Source organism: Phytophthora sojae, assembly GCF_000149755.1.
Source record: "Phytophthora sojae unplaced genomic scaffold PHYSOscaffold_2, whole genome shotgun sequence".
Classification (NCBI taxonomy): Eukaryota; Oomycota; class Peronosporomycetes; order Peronosporales; family Peronosporaceae; genus Phytophthora; species Phytophthora sojae.
The window spans coordinates 9,111,393-9,127,478 of record NW_009258116.1 but is presented as its reverse complement, the minus strand read 5'-3'; the positions used below and the strand labels follow the sequence as shown (position 1 = coordinate 9,127,478).

The 16,086-nt window shown below is 58.0% G+C and overlaps 3 protein-coding genes across 3 annotated transcripts; 1 reads left to right on the top strand and 2 right to left on the bottom strand.

The window, feature by feature from the left end:
• Window positions 1-4,153: 4,153 nt before the first annotated feature.
• Window positions 4,154-5,577, bottom strand: PHYSODRAFT_326643 (hypothetical protein; the record flags this gene model as incomplete). The annotated part of the gene is made up of 2 exons (XM_009522645.1): window positions 4,154-4,867; window positions 4,900-5,577. 2 exons carry the CDS (start codon window positions 5,575-5,577, stop codon window positions 4,154-4,156), a joined length of 1,392 nt encoding a protein of 463 aa, XP_009520940.1.
• Window positions 5,578-11,930: 6,353 nt separating this feature from the next.
• PHYSODRAFT_257816 (hypothetical protein) lies at window positions 11,931-13,105 on the bottom strand (the record flags this gene model as incomplete). Its single annotated transcript, XM_009522644.1, has 2 exons — window positions 11,931-12,644; window positions 12,677-13,105. 2 exons carry the CDS (start codon window positions 13,103-13,105, stop codon window positions 11,931-11,933), a joined length of 1,143 nt encoding a protein of 380 aa, XP_009520939.1.
• A 1,468-nt stretch (window positions 13,106-14,573) lies between these two features.
• PHYSODRAFT_312017 (hypothetical protein) lies at window positions 14,574-15,646 on the top strand (the record flags this gene model as incomplete). Its single annotated transcript, XM_009522643.1, has 4 exons — window positions 14,574-14,732; window positions 14,850-15,193; window positions 15,238-15,355; window positions 15,383-15,646. 4 exons carry the CDS (start codon window positions 14,574-14,576, stop codon window positions 15,644-15,646), a joined length of 885 nt encoding a protein of 294 aa, XP_009520938.1.
• Window positions 15,647-16,086: the final 440 nt, after the last annotated feature.

The window sequence follows — 16,086 nt, the reverse complement described above, 5'->3', positions numbered from 1 at the left end:
CGCGAGCACTGGACCGAGTCGGTCAATGTGCTGGACATCGGAGTTTCCGAGTTGGTGGACACTGAGTGTGTCGAGAACGAACGTTCCGAGCGTGGCTTGCGGACGGCAGGTGGAGCGGCACGAATTCCGCTGAGCGGGCGTGCATCTGAGGGCGACGCCCTGCTGCGTGCCAGCGACGGCACGGTCGGTATGATGCCGAATAACAAGGGGCTTTGCCCGGATGAAGATCGTGGAGTGGCACGTAATCCACTGAGTGGAGGCTGCGGATCGTGCAGCTCTTCGCGTGTCGGTAAAGACACTGGAGCTCCCCCGGAGCTGAACGAGGTGGTGACACCTGGCGTCAAGACGCACGTGAAATCACGGAGCTCTTCAGAGCGGACGGTGTCCATGAAGAGGAGGCAGCGCCGCAAAGCGCTGGCTGCGAGACGCAAGGCGTCTGCGATCTCACGAGTCGAGAAGGACGTGTCGAGCGGCGAGGCTCCACACGAGAGCGAGCAGCTCTATACACTCGTGAATGGAGTGACGGACGACGTCGACGGTGGTATTAACCTCGACGACTTGCCCTCACTGTCTGCTCTCCTGGAGCTGGACAAGATGTCCTTGGCCGAGTTCGGCGAAGCCTTGAAGGCTGGAGACTTGGCCGAGTTAGTGGTCATACGACTCGAAGAAGAGTTGAACTCGTCCACGCTTCTGGATGAAGCTGTCCTGGAAGACACCAAGAAGGCGCTGAATGCGCGGAGCGGATCGGCGATCTTGAAGGACCCGTCGGATCCCTTGTATCAAGTGGTAAAGGATTACCAGGACGTGGCCTCGAAGGAGCCGCCCTCGGAGCTACCTCCGGATCGAGGTGTTCGACACGAAATCGATCTCGTTCCGGGAACGAAGTACTGCGGGACGAGGCAGTGGCCCTTGCCGAAGGAGCAGTGTGACGTCATTGACGCGTTCTTCCGTACGAAGCACGAGGCGGGCATGGTGCGTATGAGTAAGTCTCCACACTCTACGCCGACGTTCTGTGTCAGAAAGCCGAATGGCAAGTGGCGTATCGTGCATGCTTTCAACAAGCTGAATGCCGCTACCATCCCGGCGCAGACGCCGATTCCACGGAAGGATGTTCTTCAGAACAACATGACAGGATGTACGATGTACAGTGCGCTCGACTTGGTCGATGGATATTACCAATTGTTCATGAGGACAAGCGACATTCCTCTCACCGCGGTGAGTACTCCGAGCGGCATGCTCTGGGAGTGATTGGTGATGCCCCAAGGGCTTTCGAACACGCCGGCGACGTTTAATCGTCTTGTGACGCAGCTCTTCAGGCCCCATCGGGCGTACGCGCAAACGTACTTCGATGACATTGTTGTCCACAGTCGCGCGGAGCACGGAAAGACTGATATGGAGAACCATGTTGAGCACCTGCGTGCTGTGCTCGAATGCGTGCGTCAAAACAAGTTGTACGCCAACATTGACAAATGCATCTTCGGAGCGGAAGAGATCCCCTTCTTAGGGTGCTTCATCGGGAAGCGTGGCCTGAGGGCCGACCCGGTCAAGGTCAAGGCCATTGTCGACTGGCCGGTTTCCAAGAACCAAAAGGATCTTCGCAAGTGGCTTGGCTTGGCCAATTACTTGCACAAGTACAGCGAGAGCTACGCTGAGATGGCTCGGCCACTCTCCAATCTCCTGAAGAAGGATGCGGAGTGGTGTTGGAGCACCGAGCATCAAGATGCGTTCGCGGCCATTAAGGACAGTCTCCTTCATGCGCCTATTCTGGTTCTGTCAGACCCGCTCGTCCGTTTAGTGTCGTCTGTGACACCTCGGACTTTGCCATCGGCTGTGCACTGCTGCAAGCAGACGCCGAGGGGCGCGAGCGCGTGGTGGCGTTCGAATCTCGCCAGCTGAAGGCTGCGGAGAAGAACTATCCTGTCCACGACAAAGAGCTACTTGCGATGAAGTATGCGCTCGTCAAGTTCAGGGTGCACCTGTTGGGCTCTCAGCCGTTCGTGATTTACACGGATCATGCGTCGTTACGCACTGCGACTCAGTCGCCTCACCTCTCGCAAAGGATGGCCCGTTGACTGTCCTTCTTCGCGGAGTACAACTTCGAGGTGAAGTACAAGCCTGGCAGGCAGAATGTCCTTGCGGACGCGCTGTCGCGCAGGCCGGATTATGAGCTGGCTCATGTAACGACTGTGACTTCGTCATTACCGGATTTGATCCGAACGGTTTATGGCAAGGACGACACCTGTGTCGCGTTGCTGAAGGCTCTGGGGAGCAAGGCGTTTCAAGACTCGGACATGGAATTGTCAGCGCGGCTGCGCGCGCGGCTACACCGCTATTCCCTCGATGGTGGCCTGTTGTTCTACAACACTGACCCCGAGGATACGCCCCGCGTGGTCGTCCCTCATGATGAGGATCTGAAGTACCGCATCCTCTATGAGGCGCATGACACGCCGCTGGCCGGCCATCTTGGCCGTGAGAAGACCTACAGCTCGGTGAGCACCCACTACTGGTGGCCGAAGCTGTACAAGTGGACGAGCACTTATGTGCGCACGTGCGAGACGTGTCAGCGCGTGAAGTCGTCACCTCATGCTGCAGCGCCGTTGGCGAGTTTGCCTGTCCCTTCGGGCTGTTGGCAATCCATGAGTATGGACTTTGTGTTTGGCCTGCCGGCGGATGCGGCGGGCAACACAGGAGTCGTGGTCTTCGTGGACCGACTGAGCAAGATGGCTTACATTGCGGCTGTGCCGGATACCATCGATGGTAAAGGTACAGCAACGCTGTTCTTGGACCGAGTGTTTCGTCAAAACGGACTCCCTGAGTCGATTGTCTCGGGCCGAGACCCCCGCTTCACGGGCAGCTTCTGGAGCGCGGTCTTTGCGGTGCTTGGCACCAAGCTGGACATGTCCACGGCGGACCATCCGCAGACCGATGGTCAGACAGAGCGCGTGAATCGCGTCGTCAAGGACGTGCTCCGCAGCATTTGCGCCGAGACGCCGAAGCGCTGGAGCGCCATGCTGCCACTCGTTGAGTTCGCGTTGAACAACGCCGTGCACGCCTCGACAGGCTACACGCCGTTCTACGTGAACAGTTTGTCTCATCCCCGCGTCCCGCTGACGCCGCCACGTGGTGGCCTCGGGCTTGGTGGGGGAGGAGAAGCCGATTTAGCTGATCGGCTAGCCGATGTCAGCCCGGATACTGTTCGTAAACAGGTTGACGCTTTCTTGTCGACGCGTCTCGGTGTCTTACGACATGTGCGTGACACAATGGCTGAGAGCCAAGACAAGCAAAAGGAGCATGCAGATGCCAGGGGCAGAGGCAATGTTGAAAGTTATGAGTGGTGTTACTTAATGCTAAGAACTTACCTACACATGCAGTGTCTGCCGTCTTCAAGACGAAGTTGCGCCCGCGCTTCATCGGACCTTTCAAGGTTGTGGCCAAGAAGGGCCTTGCGTACACGCTCAATCTTACGAAAAAGATGCGGACGCACCCCGTCTTCTACGTGGGCTTGCTCAACCCGTACCAGGACCCGACGCAGGTGCAGATGGAGGCACCGAGGGTGACGAGGTCACAGGCGCGGAGGTCGCGGTCGTCGAGGACGCAGTCGCAGGCGTCAAGGACGCAACCACCCACGTGGGCACCGCAGGCACAGGCGGAAGAATCGGCGCCGGAGGTGCCGCGGGCACAGCGGGAGCCGCAGGCGCAGGAGGCGCGGCAGTCGGAGCCTGCATGCGGGCCAGGAGGTCGAGCTGACCCTGAAGCACAGCCTGCTGACGCTGTAGCTCCCCGAGCTCCCGGCCACGTTGGTCATCGCGATCGCGATAGTATCGCACCCAGTCCTCCAGGGCACCAAGGCGGTCTCAGACCGCTCGAAGCACCTCGATCCATCGCGTCCGCTCGGCGAGCTCGTCGAGTTCGGTGGCAGTCCGGACCAGACGTGCATCGATGTCATGGATATGATCCCGAAGGTGACCCGCCTGCTGCCGCACCTCCAAGAGCTCACTTTGAGTCGCAAAGGACCCCACAGCGGCCTCCACCGGCCCTGCTCGATGAGCATGGGAATCTACATTACCATGTGGAGCGCCTCCTGGCGAAGCGGCGGTGCCGGGGTCAAAACCAGTATCTGGTGAAATGGCGAGGGTACCCTCACTCCGAGAACTCATGGGAGTTTGACGCCAAGACTGCCCAGACGTCGTGGACGCTTTTGATCAGCTTGATCACCAGCGCCCTGAGGGCTCAAGGCCGGTACGCCGGCCGTCCCGCGCTTCCCGGCAATAAGCTGGGGAGCTGCTGGGTCAGCAACATTGCTTCGAGGCTGACCCTGAGCCACAGCGCTCACTCCCTCGCGGGAAGGAGCGGCTGGAGCGCTCGAAGGAGCGAAGCGCGCAGCGTTAAACTGGGTCTGCGGCTGGTCGAGTGCCGAGAGGCTGCGCTTAGCTCGGACCTTCGCGAAATCAAAGCGGAGCTTGCGTTCAATGCGAACATCCACTTCATTGAAGCTGGCTCGGAGAGCGTCCATGGAGCTGAGCTTCCGGCTGTGCTCGGCCCAAGACTCGAACTGAGCTTCGTACTCAATTGAGTCTTCCCCCGGGCTAAGTACCACCGGGTACGTCCGCATGGCGGGCACGGACTTCTGCTGGGCTTGCAACCGCAGCCTCTCGCGATACTCCGCGACAGTCGTAGACTGTGGAGTGAGGAGCCGCTCTCGCATAGACGTACGCAGTGCGAGCTCCTCCGGAGTACGGGCCGCGGGCCCAATGGTGTGCAGCGCGAGAGACTGCTGGAACGCCTGGCGACAAGCCTCCGCGGGGTCGCGAGGCCGGGAGCCGTAGTCAGCAGTGCTGGGGTTCTGCAGAGGCCGCAGCTCGGGGCGCTGGGAGCGCATGGAGCCATCTGTGCCGCAACCTGCTCGGACTGAGCTTCGTCCAAAGGGTTGGAGATGACGGGGCCCAGGGGCACGCCTTCACCACGAGGTGGCGAATACCGTGGCTCAGTGAGCGCGCGCAGCTCGTAGAGGCCGGATGAGCGTTCAGGGAACGGGTTCGGAGTTCGCAGCGGTGGCCGCGGCCCCTCCCTCGACGGCGCAGCGCGCTCTGCAGGTGGACGGCTCGGCGAGCGCACAGGAGGCGTGTGCGCGGGGCGCTCTTGATCGCGACGGCTCGGAGAGCCAACTGGGGCCGGCGAGGCTGCTTCACGACGTGTCGACGTTGTGGGCGAAGCGTTACCGCGGCTCGGGGAGCGTCGCGTGAGTGGGGACGCATCTCCTCGGTTCGGAAAACCCTCCATGGACTCGTCCACCTCGCCCTCTTCACCAAAGAGTTCCCTAGGATCCATGATCTGGCGGGTTGGTGCTCGAGGAGAGCTGGGGCTTGTGCGCTGCAAGCTGCGCTTTAGGCGTTGCGCCGCGAAGTACTCGGACACCGAGAGCCTGGAAGGCGTCGAGGGTGTGCGCGCGGGCGCTGGCGTTCGCGGAGGTGCGGAGGCACACAGTGCAGCAGCACGAGAGGAGCGAGGCTCCGAGGCGGATCTCACGAGAGGCTGTCTGCGGTCGAAAGACCAAAAGGCTTTATGACTTAAAGTCATGTGATGGCGCGTTGCGCCGAGAAGTTCTCAGAGAAGTCCACGCGATGTGGATCGACTCGTTCGAGAAGGAGGCTTGACGGAACAAGACCCGGTGGTTGACCGTTAAGCGTGAACACCCGTGTCCACGGTTTGGTGGGGGAGGGTGTAACGGGGTTACACGAGAGTTACCCGAAGGGTTACGAAGTGGGTACACACTGTCTAACCTAAATCAGTAGGAGAATCAGTACATGGCTTCAGAGCCACTGATTATGCATATGACTAGGGTTCACTATGCTAGATAGTGAACCGGATACATTTACACCGTAGGCGGCTTTGCCGCAATAAAGGGAAATACATTCAGTTTGAGATTCACACAGTTGAGAGTTAAGGGTTGACTCTTGAAGTCCGTTAGGTGTACGGACTCGTACGTTCTGGTATTAGAGCGGGCTATTTTAAGCTGAGACTCTGTGAGTCTGTTAAGTTTCCTCTGACGCAAAGCTACGGCAGTCCCGCTGCACTTGGTAGCACTTGTAGTCAATCCGACACGTGAGTCTGTATAGATTGATCTTGTGTGGAGAATGGAGCAGTTCGCTCACTTAGCCCCGAACCAGCAGGATGCGCTTAAAAAGCTTATGTCCTTGCTGGGCTCGGAGGGCGTGACGCAACTTGCGCAGCAAGGCCCCGACGCGGTGAACGCGCGTCTCGAGGCGTTTTCAAGCTACGAGAATGCTCTCCTAGAGCACCTCCAGCAGAGGATGGCGACGGCCGCGGCGCCCCAAGCGCCCGCTTCGTCATTCGACGCGGGAACAAGACCCAAGCCGCTCATGTTGAGCGTGAAGACCTTCGAAGGCAAGGAGGGTGAAAGCTTGATGCTTTGGACCCGTGAGGTTGAGATGGCTATGACTCCGGACGGAGTCGCAGCGCGTGGTACTAGCCATCTCGAAGCTCGGTGGGCGAGCGAGAGAGTGGGCACAAACGTCCGGGACGTCGGTCGAGGTGGCCTTCCCGACGTGGGACCAGCTGAAACAGCAATTGTCCCGAGTGTTTGCTCCGCCTAACGAGGCGTATCGCGTGCGCTCACGCTTCCTGGCGACCAGGCAGAGCAAGAAGGAGTTGATGGACTATCTCCAAGAGTTGAGAACTCTCATTGCTGGTATGTCTGCGGACCCTCTGCCGGAGGCAGTCACCGTTACGGTGTTCATGGAGGGCCTCCGCACTGGCGTTGCCAGGACGGAGGTGTTCCGAACCCACCCGAGCTCTTTCGAAGAGGCTGTGAGCGTCGCATTGAATGCGGAGCACAACTTTAAGTCGTCGAGACTTGGGTGGAATGCGTCTTACGCTAGCGCGTCGAGTGGTCCGGAACCCATGGACCTCAGCTATGCTGAAGACGAAGAAGCCGAGCTTCGTAGCGTCGCGGTATCCGCAGATGCTTCATCTGTGGTGACACCCGTCACCTTCGTGCTGGGTGTCCGCTGCGCCATCAGCGCCAGGCTTCGTCAAGCCGCTCTTCGAGTTCGAGCCAGGGCTCTGGTTTGTCTCGGGGAAACGAGAAGTCCCAGTAGGCGCGGGGCGGCCTACTGGGGAAGAACTAAGTTCTATTGAGCCTCGGCGAGGTGGAGGTCGACAGGACTTAGCCCCGAAGAGAGCCGTACTCTCTAACACGGAACGTGTATGCAAGCCGGGCTTGCTAGTTGTCTAAGCTTGGGTGAAGGGCTTCACGAAGCCATGGACGATTTTGATCGATTCGGGGGCGTCGGGTAACTACGCCCGGCGTTCTACGATGGACGGAAGTCAGCTTTATGCTGAGGCGCTGGTAGCGCGCGGGAGTGACATCGTCACTGTTCGTCTCGCGACGGGCACTCGTGTCACGGTGCCTAAGGTCCCTGTGGACCTGGGCGTGAAGTTTTTGGATTTTGATAGCGTGGAACGCTGTCTGGTCTTAGACCTCGATTCGAGATATGATCTCATCCTTTGTATGGCGTGGCTGGAACGCCACGAGCCTTGGATCGGTTGGAGGTCGAAGACCCTTGGTGCTACGCACTTCTCTCCTGGCGGAGCATTGGCGAGTCATGAACCCATCTCTGCTAGGAAGCAGAAGCGCTTTTGGCGCGAGCACTGGACCGAGTCGGTCAATGTGCTGGACATCGGAGTTTCCGAGTTGGTGGACACTGAGTGTGTCGAGAACGAACGTTCCGAGCGTGGCTTGCGGACGGCAGGTGGAGCGGCACGAATTCCGCTGAGCGGGTGTGCGCCTGAGGGCGACGCCCTGCTGTATTCAAGTAAAGACAAGGTCGGCATGAAGCCGAGGAGCCATGGGCGCGGCCCGGCTGTTGAAGGATGTGGAGCGGCACTAATTCCGCTGAGCGGGCGTGCATCTGAGGGCGACGCCCTGCTGCGTGCCAGCGACGGCACGGTCGGTATGATGCCGAATAACAAGGGGCTTTGCCCGGATGAAGATCGTGGAGTGGCACGTAATCCACTGAGTGGAGGCTGCGGATCGTGCAGCTCTTCGCGTGTCGGTAAAGACACTGGAGCTCCCCCGGAGCTGAACGAGGTGGTGACACCTGGCGTCAAGACGCACGTGAAATCACGGAGCTCTTCAGGGCGGACGGTGTCCATGAAGAGGAGGCAGCGCCGCAAAGCGCTGGCTGCGAGACGCAAGGCGTCTGCGATCTCACGAGTCGAGAAGGACGTGTCGAGCGGCGAGGCTCCACACGAGAGCGAGCAGCTCTATACACTCGTGAATGGAGTGACGGACGACGTCGACGGTGGTATTAACCTCGACGACTTGCCCTCACTGTCTGCTCTCCTGGAGCTGGACAAGATGTCCTTGGCCGAGTTCGGCGAAGCCTTGAAGGCTGGAGACTTGGCCGAGTTAGTGGTCATACGACCCGAAGAAGAGTTGAACTCGTCCACGCTTCTGGATGAAGCTGTCCTGGAAGACACCAAGAAGGCGCTGAATGCGCGGAGCGGATCGGCGATCTTGAAGGACCCGTCGGATCCCTTGTATCAAGTGGTAAAGGATTACCAGGACGTGGCCTCGAAGGAGCCGCCCTCGGAGCTACCTCCGGATCGAGGTGTTCGACACGAAATCGATCTCGTTCCGGGAACGAAGTACTGCGTGACGAGGCAGTGGCCCTTGCCGAAGGAGCAGTGTGACGTCATTGACGCGTTCTTCCGTACGAAGCACGAGGCGGGCATGGTGCGTATGAGTACTCTACGCCGACGTTCTGTGTCAGAAAGCCGAATGGCAAGTGGCGTATCGTGCATGCTTTCAACAAGCTGAATGCCGCTACCATCCCGGCGCAGACGCCGATTCCACGGAAGGATGTTCTTCAGAACAACATGACAGGATGTACGATGTACAGTGCGCTCGACTTGGTCGATGGATATTACCAATTGTTCATGAGGACAAGCGACATTCCTCTCACCGCGGTGAGTACTCCGAGCGGCATGCTCTGGGAGTGATTGGTGATGCCCCAAGGGCTTTCGAACACGCCGGCGACGTTTAATCGTCTTGTGACGCAGCTCTTCAGGCCCCATCGGGCGTACGCGCAAACGTACTTCGATGACATTGTTGTCCACAGTCGCGCGGAGCACGGAAAGACTGATATGGAGAACCATGTTGAGCACCTGCGTGCTGTGCTCGAATGCGTGCGTCAAAACAAGTTGTACGCCAACATTGACAAATGCATCTTCGGAGCGGAAGAGATCCCCTTCTTAGGGTGCTTCATCGGGAAGCGTGGCCTGAGGGCCGACCCGGTCAAGGTCAAGGCCATTGTCGACTGGCCGGTTTCCAAGAACCAAAAGGATCTTCGCAAGTGGCTTGGCTTGGCCAATTACTTGCACAAGTACAGCGAGAGCTACGCTGAGATGGCTCGGCCACTCTCCAATCTCCTGAAGAAGGATGCGGAGTGGTGTTGGAGCACCGAGCATCAAGATGCGTTCGCGGCCATTAAGGACAGTCTCCTTCATGCGCCTATTCTGGTTCTGTCAGACCCCGCTCGTCCGTTTAGTGTCGTCTGTGACACTTCGGACTTTGCCATCGGCTGTGCACTGCTGCAAGCAGACGCCGAGGGGCGCGAGCGCGTGGTGGCGTTCGAATCTCGCCAGCTGAAGGCTGCGGAGAAGAACTATCCTGTCCGCGACAAAGAGCTACTTGCGATGAAGTATGCGCTCGTCAAGTTCAGGGTGCACCTGTTGGGCTCTCAGCCGTTCGTGATTTACACGGATCATGCGTCGTTACGCACTGCGACTCAGTCGCCTCACCTCTCGCAAAGGATGGCCCGTTGACTGTCCTTCTTCGCGGAGTACAACTTCGAGGTGAAGTACAAGCCTGGCAGGCAGAATGTCCTTGCGGACGCGCTGTCGCGCAGGCCGGATTACGAGCTGGCTCATGTAACGACTGTGACTTCGTCATTACCGGATTTGATCCGAACGGTTTATGGCAAGGACGACACCTGTGTCGCGTTGCTGAAGGCTCTGGGGAGCAAGGCGTTTCAAGACTCGGACATGGAATTGTCAGCGCGGCTGCGCGCGCGGCTACACCGCTATTCCCTCGATGGTGGCCTGTTGTTCTACAACACTGACCCCGAGGATACGCCCCGCGTGGTCGTCCCTCATGATGAGGATCTGAAGTACCGCATCCTCTATGAGGCGCATGACACGCCGCTGGCCGGCCATCTTGGCCGTGAGAAGACCTACAGCTCGGTGAGCACCCACTACTGGTGGCCGAAGCTGTACAAGTGGACGAGCACTTATGTGCGCACGTGCGAGACGTGTCAGCGCGTGAAGTCGTCACCTCATGCTGCAGCGCCGTTGGCGAGTTTGCCTGTCCCTTCGGGCTGTTGGCAATCCATGAGTATGGACTTTGTGTTTGGCCTGCCGGCGGATGCGGCGGGCAACACAGGAGTCGTGGTCTTCGTGGACCGACTGAGCAAGATGGCTTACATTGCGGCTGTGCCGGATACCATCGATGGTAAAGGTACAGCAACGCTGTTCTTGGACCGAGTGTTTCGTCAAAACGGACTCCCTGAGTCGATTGTCTCGGGCCGAGACCCCCGCTTCACGGGCAGCTTCTGGAGCGCGGTCTTTGCGGTGCTTGGCACCAAGCTGGACATGTCCACGGCGGACCATCCGCAGACCGATGGTCAGACAGAGCGCGTGAATCGCGTCGTCAAGGACGTGCTCCGCAGCATTTGCGCCGAGACGCCGAAGCGCTGGAGCGCCATGCTGCCACTCGTTGAGTTCGCGTTGAACAACGCCGTGCACGCCTCGACAGGCTACACGCCGTTCTACGTGAACAGTTTGTCTCATCCCCGCGTCCCGCTGACGCCGCCACGTGGTGGCCTCGGGCTTGGTGGGGGAGGAGAAGCCGATTTAGCTGATCGGCTAGCCGATGTCAGCCCGGATACTGTTCGTAAACAGGTTGACGCTTTCTTGTCGACGCGTCTCGGTGTCTTACGACATGTGCGTGACACAATGGCTGAGAGCCAAGACAAGCAAAAGGAGCATGCAGATGCCAGGGGCAGAGGCAATGTTGAAAGTTATGAGTGGTGTTACTTAATGCTAAGAACTTACCTACACATGCAGTGTCTGCCGTCTTCAAGACGAAGTTGCGCCCGCGCTTCATCGGACCTTTCAAGGTTGTGGCCAAGAAGGGCCTTGCGTACACGCTCAATCTTACGAAAAAGATGCGGACGCACCCCGTCTTCTACGTGGGCTTGCTCAACCCGTACCAGGACCCGACGCAGGTGCAGATGGAGGCACCGAGGGTGACGAGGTCACAGGCGCGGAGGTCGCGGTCGTCGAGGACGCAGTCGCAGGCGTCAAGGACGCAACCACCCACGTGGGCACCGCAGGCACAGGCGGAAGAATCGGCGCCGGAGGTGCCGCGGGCACAGCGGGAGCCGCAGGCGCAGGAGGCGCGGCAGTCGGAGCCTGCATGCGGGCCAGGAGGTCGAGCTGACCCTGAAGCACAGCCTGCTGACGCTGTAGCTCCCCGAGCTCCCGGCCACGTTGGTCATCGCGATCGCGATAGTATCGCACCCAGTCCTCCAGGGCACCAAGGCGGTCTCAGACCGCTCGAAGCACCTCGATCCATCGCGTCCGCTCGGCGAGCTCGTCGAGTTCGGTGGCAGTCCGGACCAGACGTGCATCGATGTCATGGATATGATCCCGAAGGTGACCCGCCTGCTGCCGCACCTCCAAGAGCTCACTTTGAGTCGCAAAGGACCCCACAGCGGCCTCCACCGGCCCTGCTCGATGAGCATGGGAATCTACATTACCATGTGGAGCGCCTCCTGGCGAAGCGGCGGTGCCGGGGTCAAAACCAGTATCTGGTGAAATGGCGAGGGTACCCTCACTCCGAGAACTCATGGGAGTTTGACGCCAAGACTGCCCAGACGTCGTGGACGCTTTTGATCAGCTTGATCACCAGCGCCCTGAGGGCTCAAGGCCGGTACGCCGGCCGTCCCGCGCTTCCCGGCAATAAGCTGGGGAGCTGCTGGGTCAGCAACATTGCTTCGAGGCTGACCCTGAGCCACAGCGCTCACTCCCTCGCGGGAAGGAGCGGCTGGAGCGCTCGAAGGAGCGAAGCGCGCAGCGTTAAACTGGGTCTGCGGCTGGTCGAGTGCCGAGAGGCTGCGCTTAGCTCGGACCTTCGCGAAATCAAAGCGGAGCTTGCGTTCAATGCGAACATCCACTTCATTGAAGCTGGCTCGGAGAGCGTCCATGGAGCTGAGCTTCCGGCTGTGCTCGGCCCAAGACTCGAACTGAGCTTCGTACTCAATTGAGTCTTCCCCCGGGCTAAGTACCACCGGGTACGTCCGCATGGCGGGCACGGACTTCTGCTGGGCTTGCAACCGCAGCCTCTCGCGATACTCCGCGACAGTCGTAGACTGTGGAGTGAGGAGCCGCTCTCGCATAGACGTACGCAGTGCGAGCTCCTCCGGAGTACGGGCCGCGGGCCCAATGGTGTGCAGCGCGAGAGACTGCTGGAACGCCTGGCGACAAGCCTCCGCGGGGTCGCGAGGCCGGGAGCCGTAGTCAGCAGTGCTGGGGTTCTGCAGAGGCCGCAGCTCGGGGCGCTGGGAGCGCATGGAGCCATCTGTGCCGCAACCTGCTCGGACTGAGCTTCGTCCAAAGGGTTGGAGATGACGGGGCCCAGGGGCACGCCTTCACCACGAGGTGGCGAATACCGTGGCTCAGTGAGCGCGCGCAGCTCGTAGAGGCCGGATGAGCGTTCAGGGAACGGGTTCGGAGTTCGCAGCGGTGGCCGCGGCCCCTCCCTCGACGGCGCAGCGCGCTCTGCAGGTGGACGGCTCGGCGAGCGCACAGGAGGCGTGTGCGCGGGGCGCTCTTGATCGCGACGGCTCGGAGAGCCAACTGGGGCCGGCGAGGCTGCTTCACGACGTGTCGACGTTGTGGGCGAAGCGTTACCGCGGCTCGGGGAGCGTCGCGTGAGTGGGGACGCATCTCCTCGGTTCGGAAAACCCTCCATGGACTCGTCCACCTCGCCCTCTTCACCAAAGAGTTCCCTAGGATCCATGATCTGGCGGGTTGGTGCTCGAGGAGAGCTGGGGCTTGTGCGCTGCAAGCTGCGCTTTAGGCGTTGCGCCGCGAAGTACTCGGACACCGAGAGCCTGGAAGGCGTCGAGGGTGTGCGCGCGGGCGCTGGCGTTCGCGGAGGTGCGGAGGCACACAGTGCAGCAGCACGAGAGGAGCGAGGCTCCGAGGCGGATCTCACGAGAGGCTGTCTGCGGTCGAAAGACCAAAAGGCTTTATGACTTGAAGTCATGTGATGGCGCGTTGCGCCGAGAAGTTCTCAGAGAAGTCCACGCGATGTGGATCGACTCGTTCGAGAAGGAGGCTTGACGGAACAAGACCCGGTGGTTGACCGTTAAGCGTGAACACCCGTGTCCACGGTTTGGTGGGGGAGGGTGTAACGGGGTTACACGAGAGTTACCCGAAGGGTTACGAAGTGGGTACACACTGTCTAACCTAAATCAGTAGGAGAATCAGTACATGGCTTCAGAGCCACTGATTATGCATATGACTAGGGTTCACTATGCTAGATAGTGAACCGGATACATTTAAACCGTAGGCGGCTTTGCCGCAATAAAGGGAAATACATTCAGTTTGAGATTCACACAGTTAAGAGTTAAGGGTTGACTCTTGGAGTCCGTCAGGTGTACGGATTCGTACGTTCTGGTATTAGAGCGGGCTATTTTAAGCTGAGACTCTGTGAGTCTGTTAAGTTTCCTCTGACGCAAAGCTACGGCAGTCCCGCTGCAGAAGTTAAATAACCAACACGATCGCACCGACAAGTGTCGATGTTGCTAGCCCACAAACAGCACAAAGTCATATCGGAAGGCGAGGAGAACCCTGATAATAAAAACACAGACTGGTAACTACTTCAGGGCCATCATTGGCCCCAAGCGGGATTCTGTTGAAAAGTATGGCCAGCTGTAAACATGACTATGTCAACTCGGTGGGCAAAATTATCTGGACATTCAAATGTTTCTACTAACTCGGAATGGGGTCTATCACACTTGATTTGGCTCAGCAAGACATCTCTAGGCCAACCGCTCGGTGTGGCAGGCAACGAATAGCTCGTCGGATAAATATGTAGCAGTCATCAGCACATTTTAGCGTAATCAACAAATGCATTCCATAAAAAAATTTTAAACTTTTAAGCTTTTACAAAATTTAAAAAAAGAAACTAGGATGCATGCATGAGTTGTGGTATACTTGGTACGAAGGTACCGATGTAGAGGCAAAGGACAAAGGATGCGGTCTATCAAATTTTGATGAAACTGGTTCACCATTTCAAGGCCAAATTGAGAGAAGACGTGCTTCAAATTGAAAACCGTCAAAAGCAAATTGAGAAAACCTGGAAAAACTAGTACTGACTGAGTTATAATTTCACAAAGGATATTTTGACGCGCCCGCGAAATGCTTTATTGCTTCTGCTGCCGGCGTGTTGCTGTAGGCGAGCCGTCACTTTGGCTTTTGCAATGCCATATCGCAAGAACTCCCTCGAAGAACGCCAAAGGGTCCTGACGGCGGCCAAGCACTTCGAAGACTGGGCCCTCACTGCCAAACTCAACGGCGTGCCGTATCCAACGGCTTGGAGATGGGTAACAGAGGCGCGGAAGACGAACCACTGGACGGCGGTGTAGTCCAAGCGCGGCGGGGCCCACCACGTCAAGATGACACCCGAAAGGGTCGACGTTCTTGTCGAGATGTTGTAGAACAACTGATTACTAACTCTAAATGACATGCTGGATGAGCTGAAGGTCAAGTTTGACGTCGATTTTTCGACTCAGACTGTGCGTAATGCCCTCGACGCCGTTTGCTTCACGCTCAAGAAGACCCATGCCGAGCCCGCAGCGATGAATACCGATAGGGTCAAGGCGCTTCGTCGGGAGTATGTCGCAAAGATTATCAAGGCCCAGGCTCAACGCAAGCGCATTCTGTACTTCGACGAAACAAATTTTAATTTGTTCTGCACACGCACGTATGGATGGAGTCGCCGTGGAAGCCGTGCTGTCGTCGTCCGGTCTGGACCCCGCGGAGAAAACCTCAGCGTGATCGCGTGCATTTCTGCTCACGGTTTGGAGCATGTCGAGTATCGGTGGGGGCTAATGATGGGACGGCAATCGATGGCTTCGTCACTAGGCTTCTCGACGGACTCATGGATGCTGGCGTCTCCATGATCGACTGCGTGGTCGTGTGCGACAACGCTTCGATCCACACCAACGTCGAAGACATTCTACACCGCGCAGAGTACGCGGGAGTGGAGATGATCAAGCTTTCCTCGTAGTCGCCGATGTTGAATCCGATTAAAAACGTTTTCTCCGTTTTCAAGTCGGAGGTGAAGGCGTATCTCTCGGCCGAGCGCGACGCGATTCTGCGTGCTCCTCCTGGACAAACGAAGTCGGCGCATCGGGCCGAATATCTACTGCGGGCGGTGAGGCAAAATATGTGCGTCAAAGTAACCTCCGATCTGTGTGACAGCGAAGCTGCCCACACACTGTCTTTCCATCCTGCTGCTTTGGTCGCAGACGACATGCCAGTCGGGGTTTAATACTAGTTATGAGAGGCTATCTGTACTTGAAGTAATTAGAAATGACAGGTTCTCTTGTTTTGATTTTGGTCGTTTTTGTTTTGATTTTGACTTCTCTCAATTTGGCCTTGAAATGGTGTAAATACATGAAGCGCAAGCGCTGTTTACAAGACCGTCAACATATGTATTAAATTACTGTGTACAGGCGTCCCAGGCCTATTCGCCACAGTGGTACTTATGATGTTTGCGAATCAACAAGATTCACGCGGTCTGAACATAGATGAGTATGTACTGACTTACTACAAGCTTAGCTCAAGAATACGGTGGAGGTATTCCCACAACGTGCCACTTGTCGCAGTAGGTCTCGCTGTACACTCATCTAAATCAATATGCTTGCAGAAGTAGCGCGCAAATCTTGAGAGCTTGTTGTACTTCCTGTGCGAGGTACATTAAAATATACA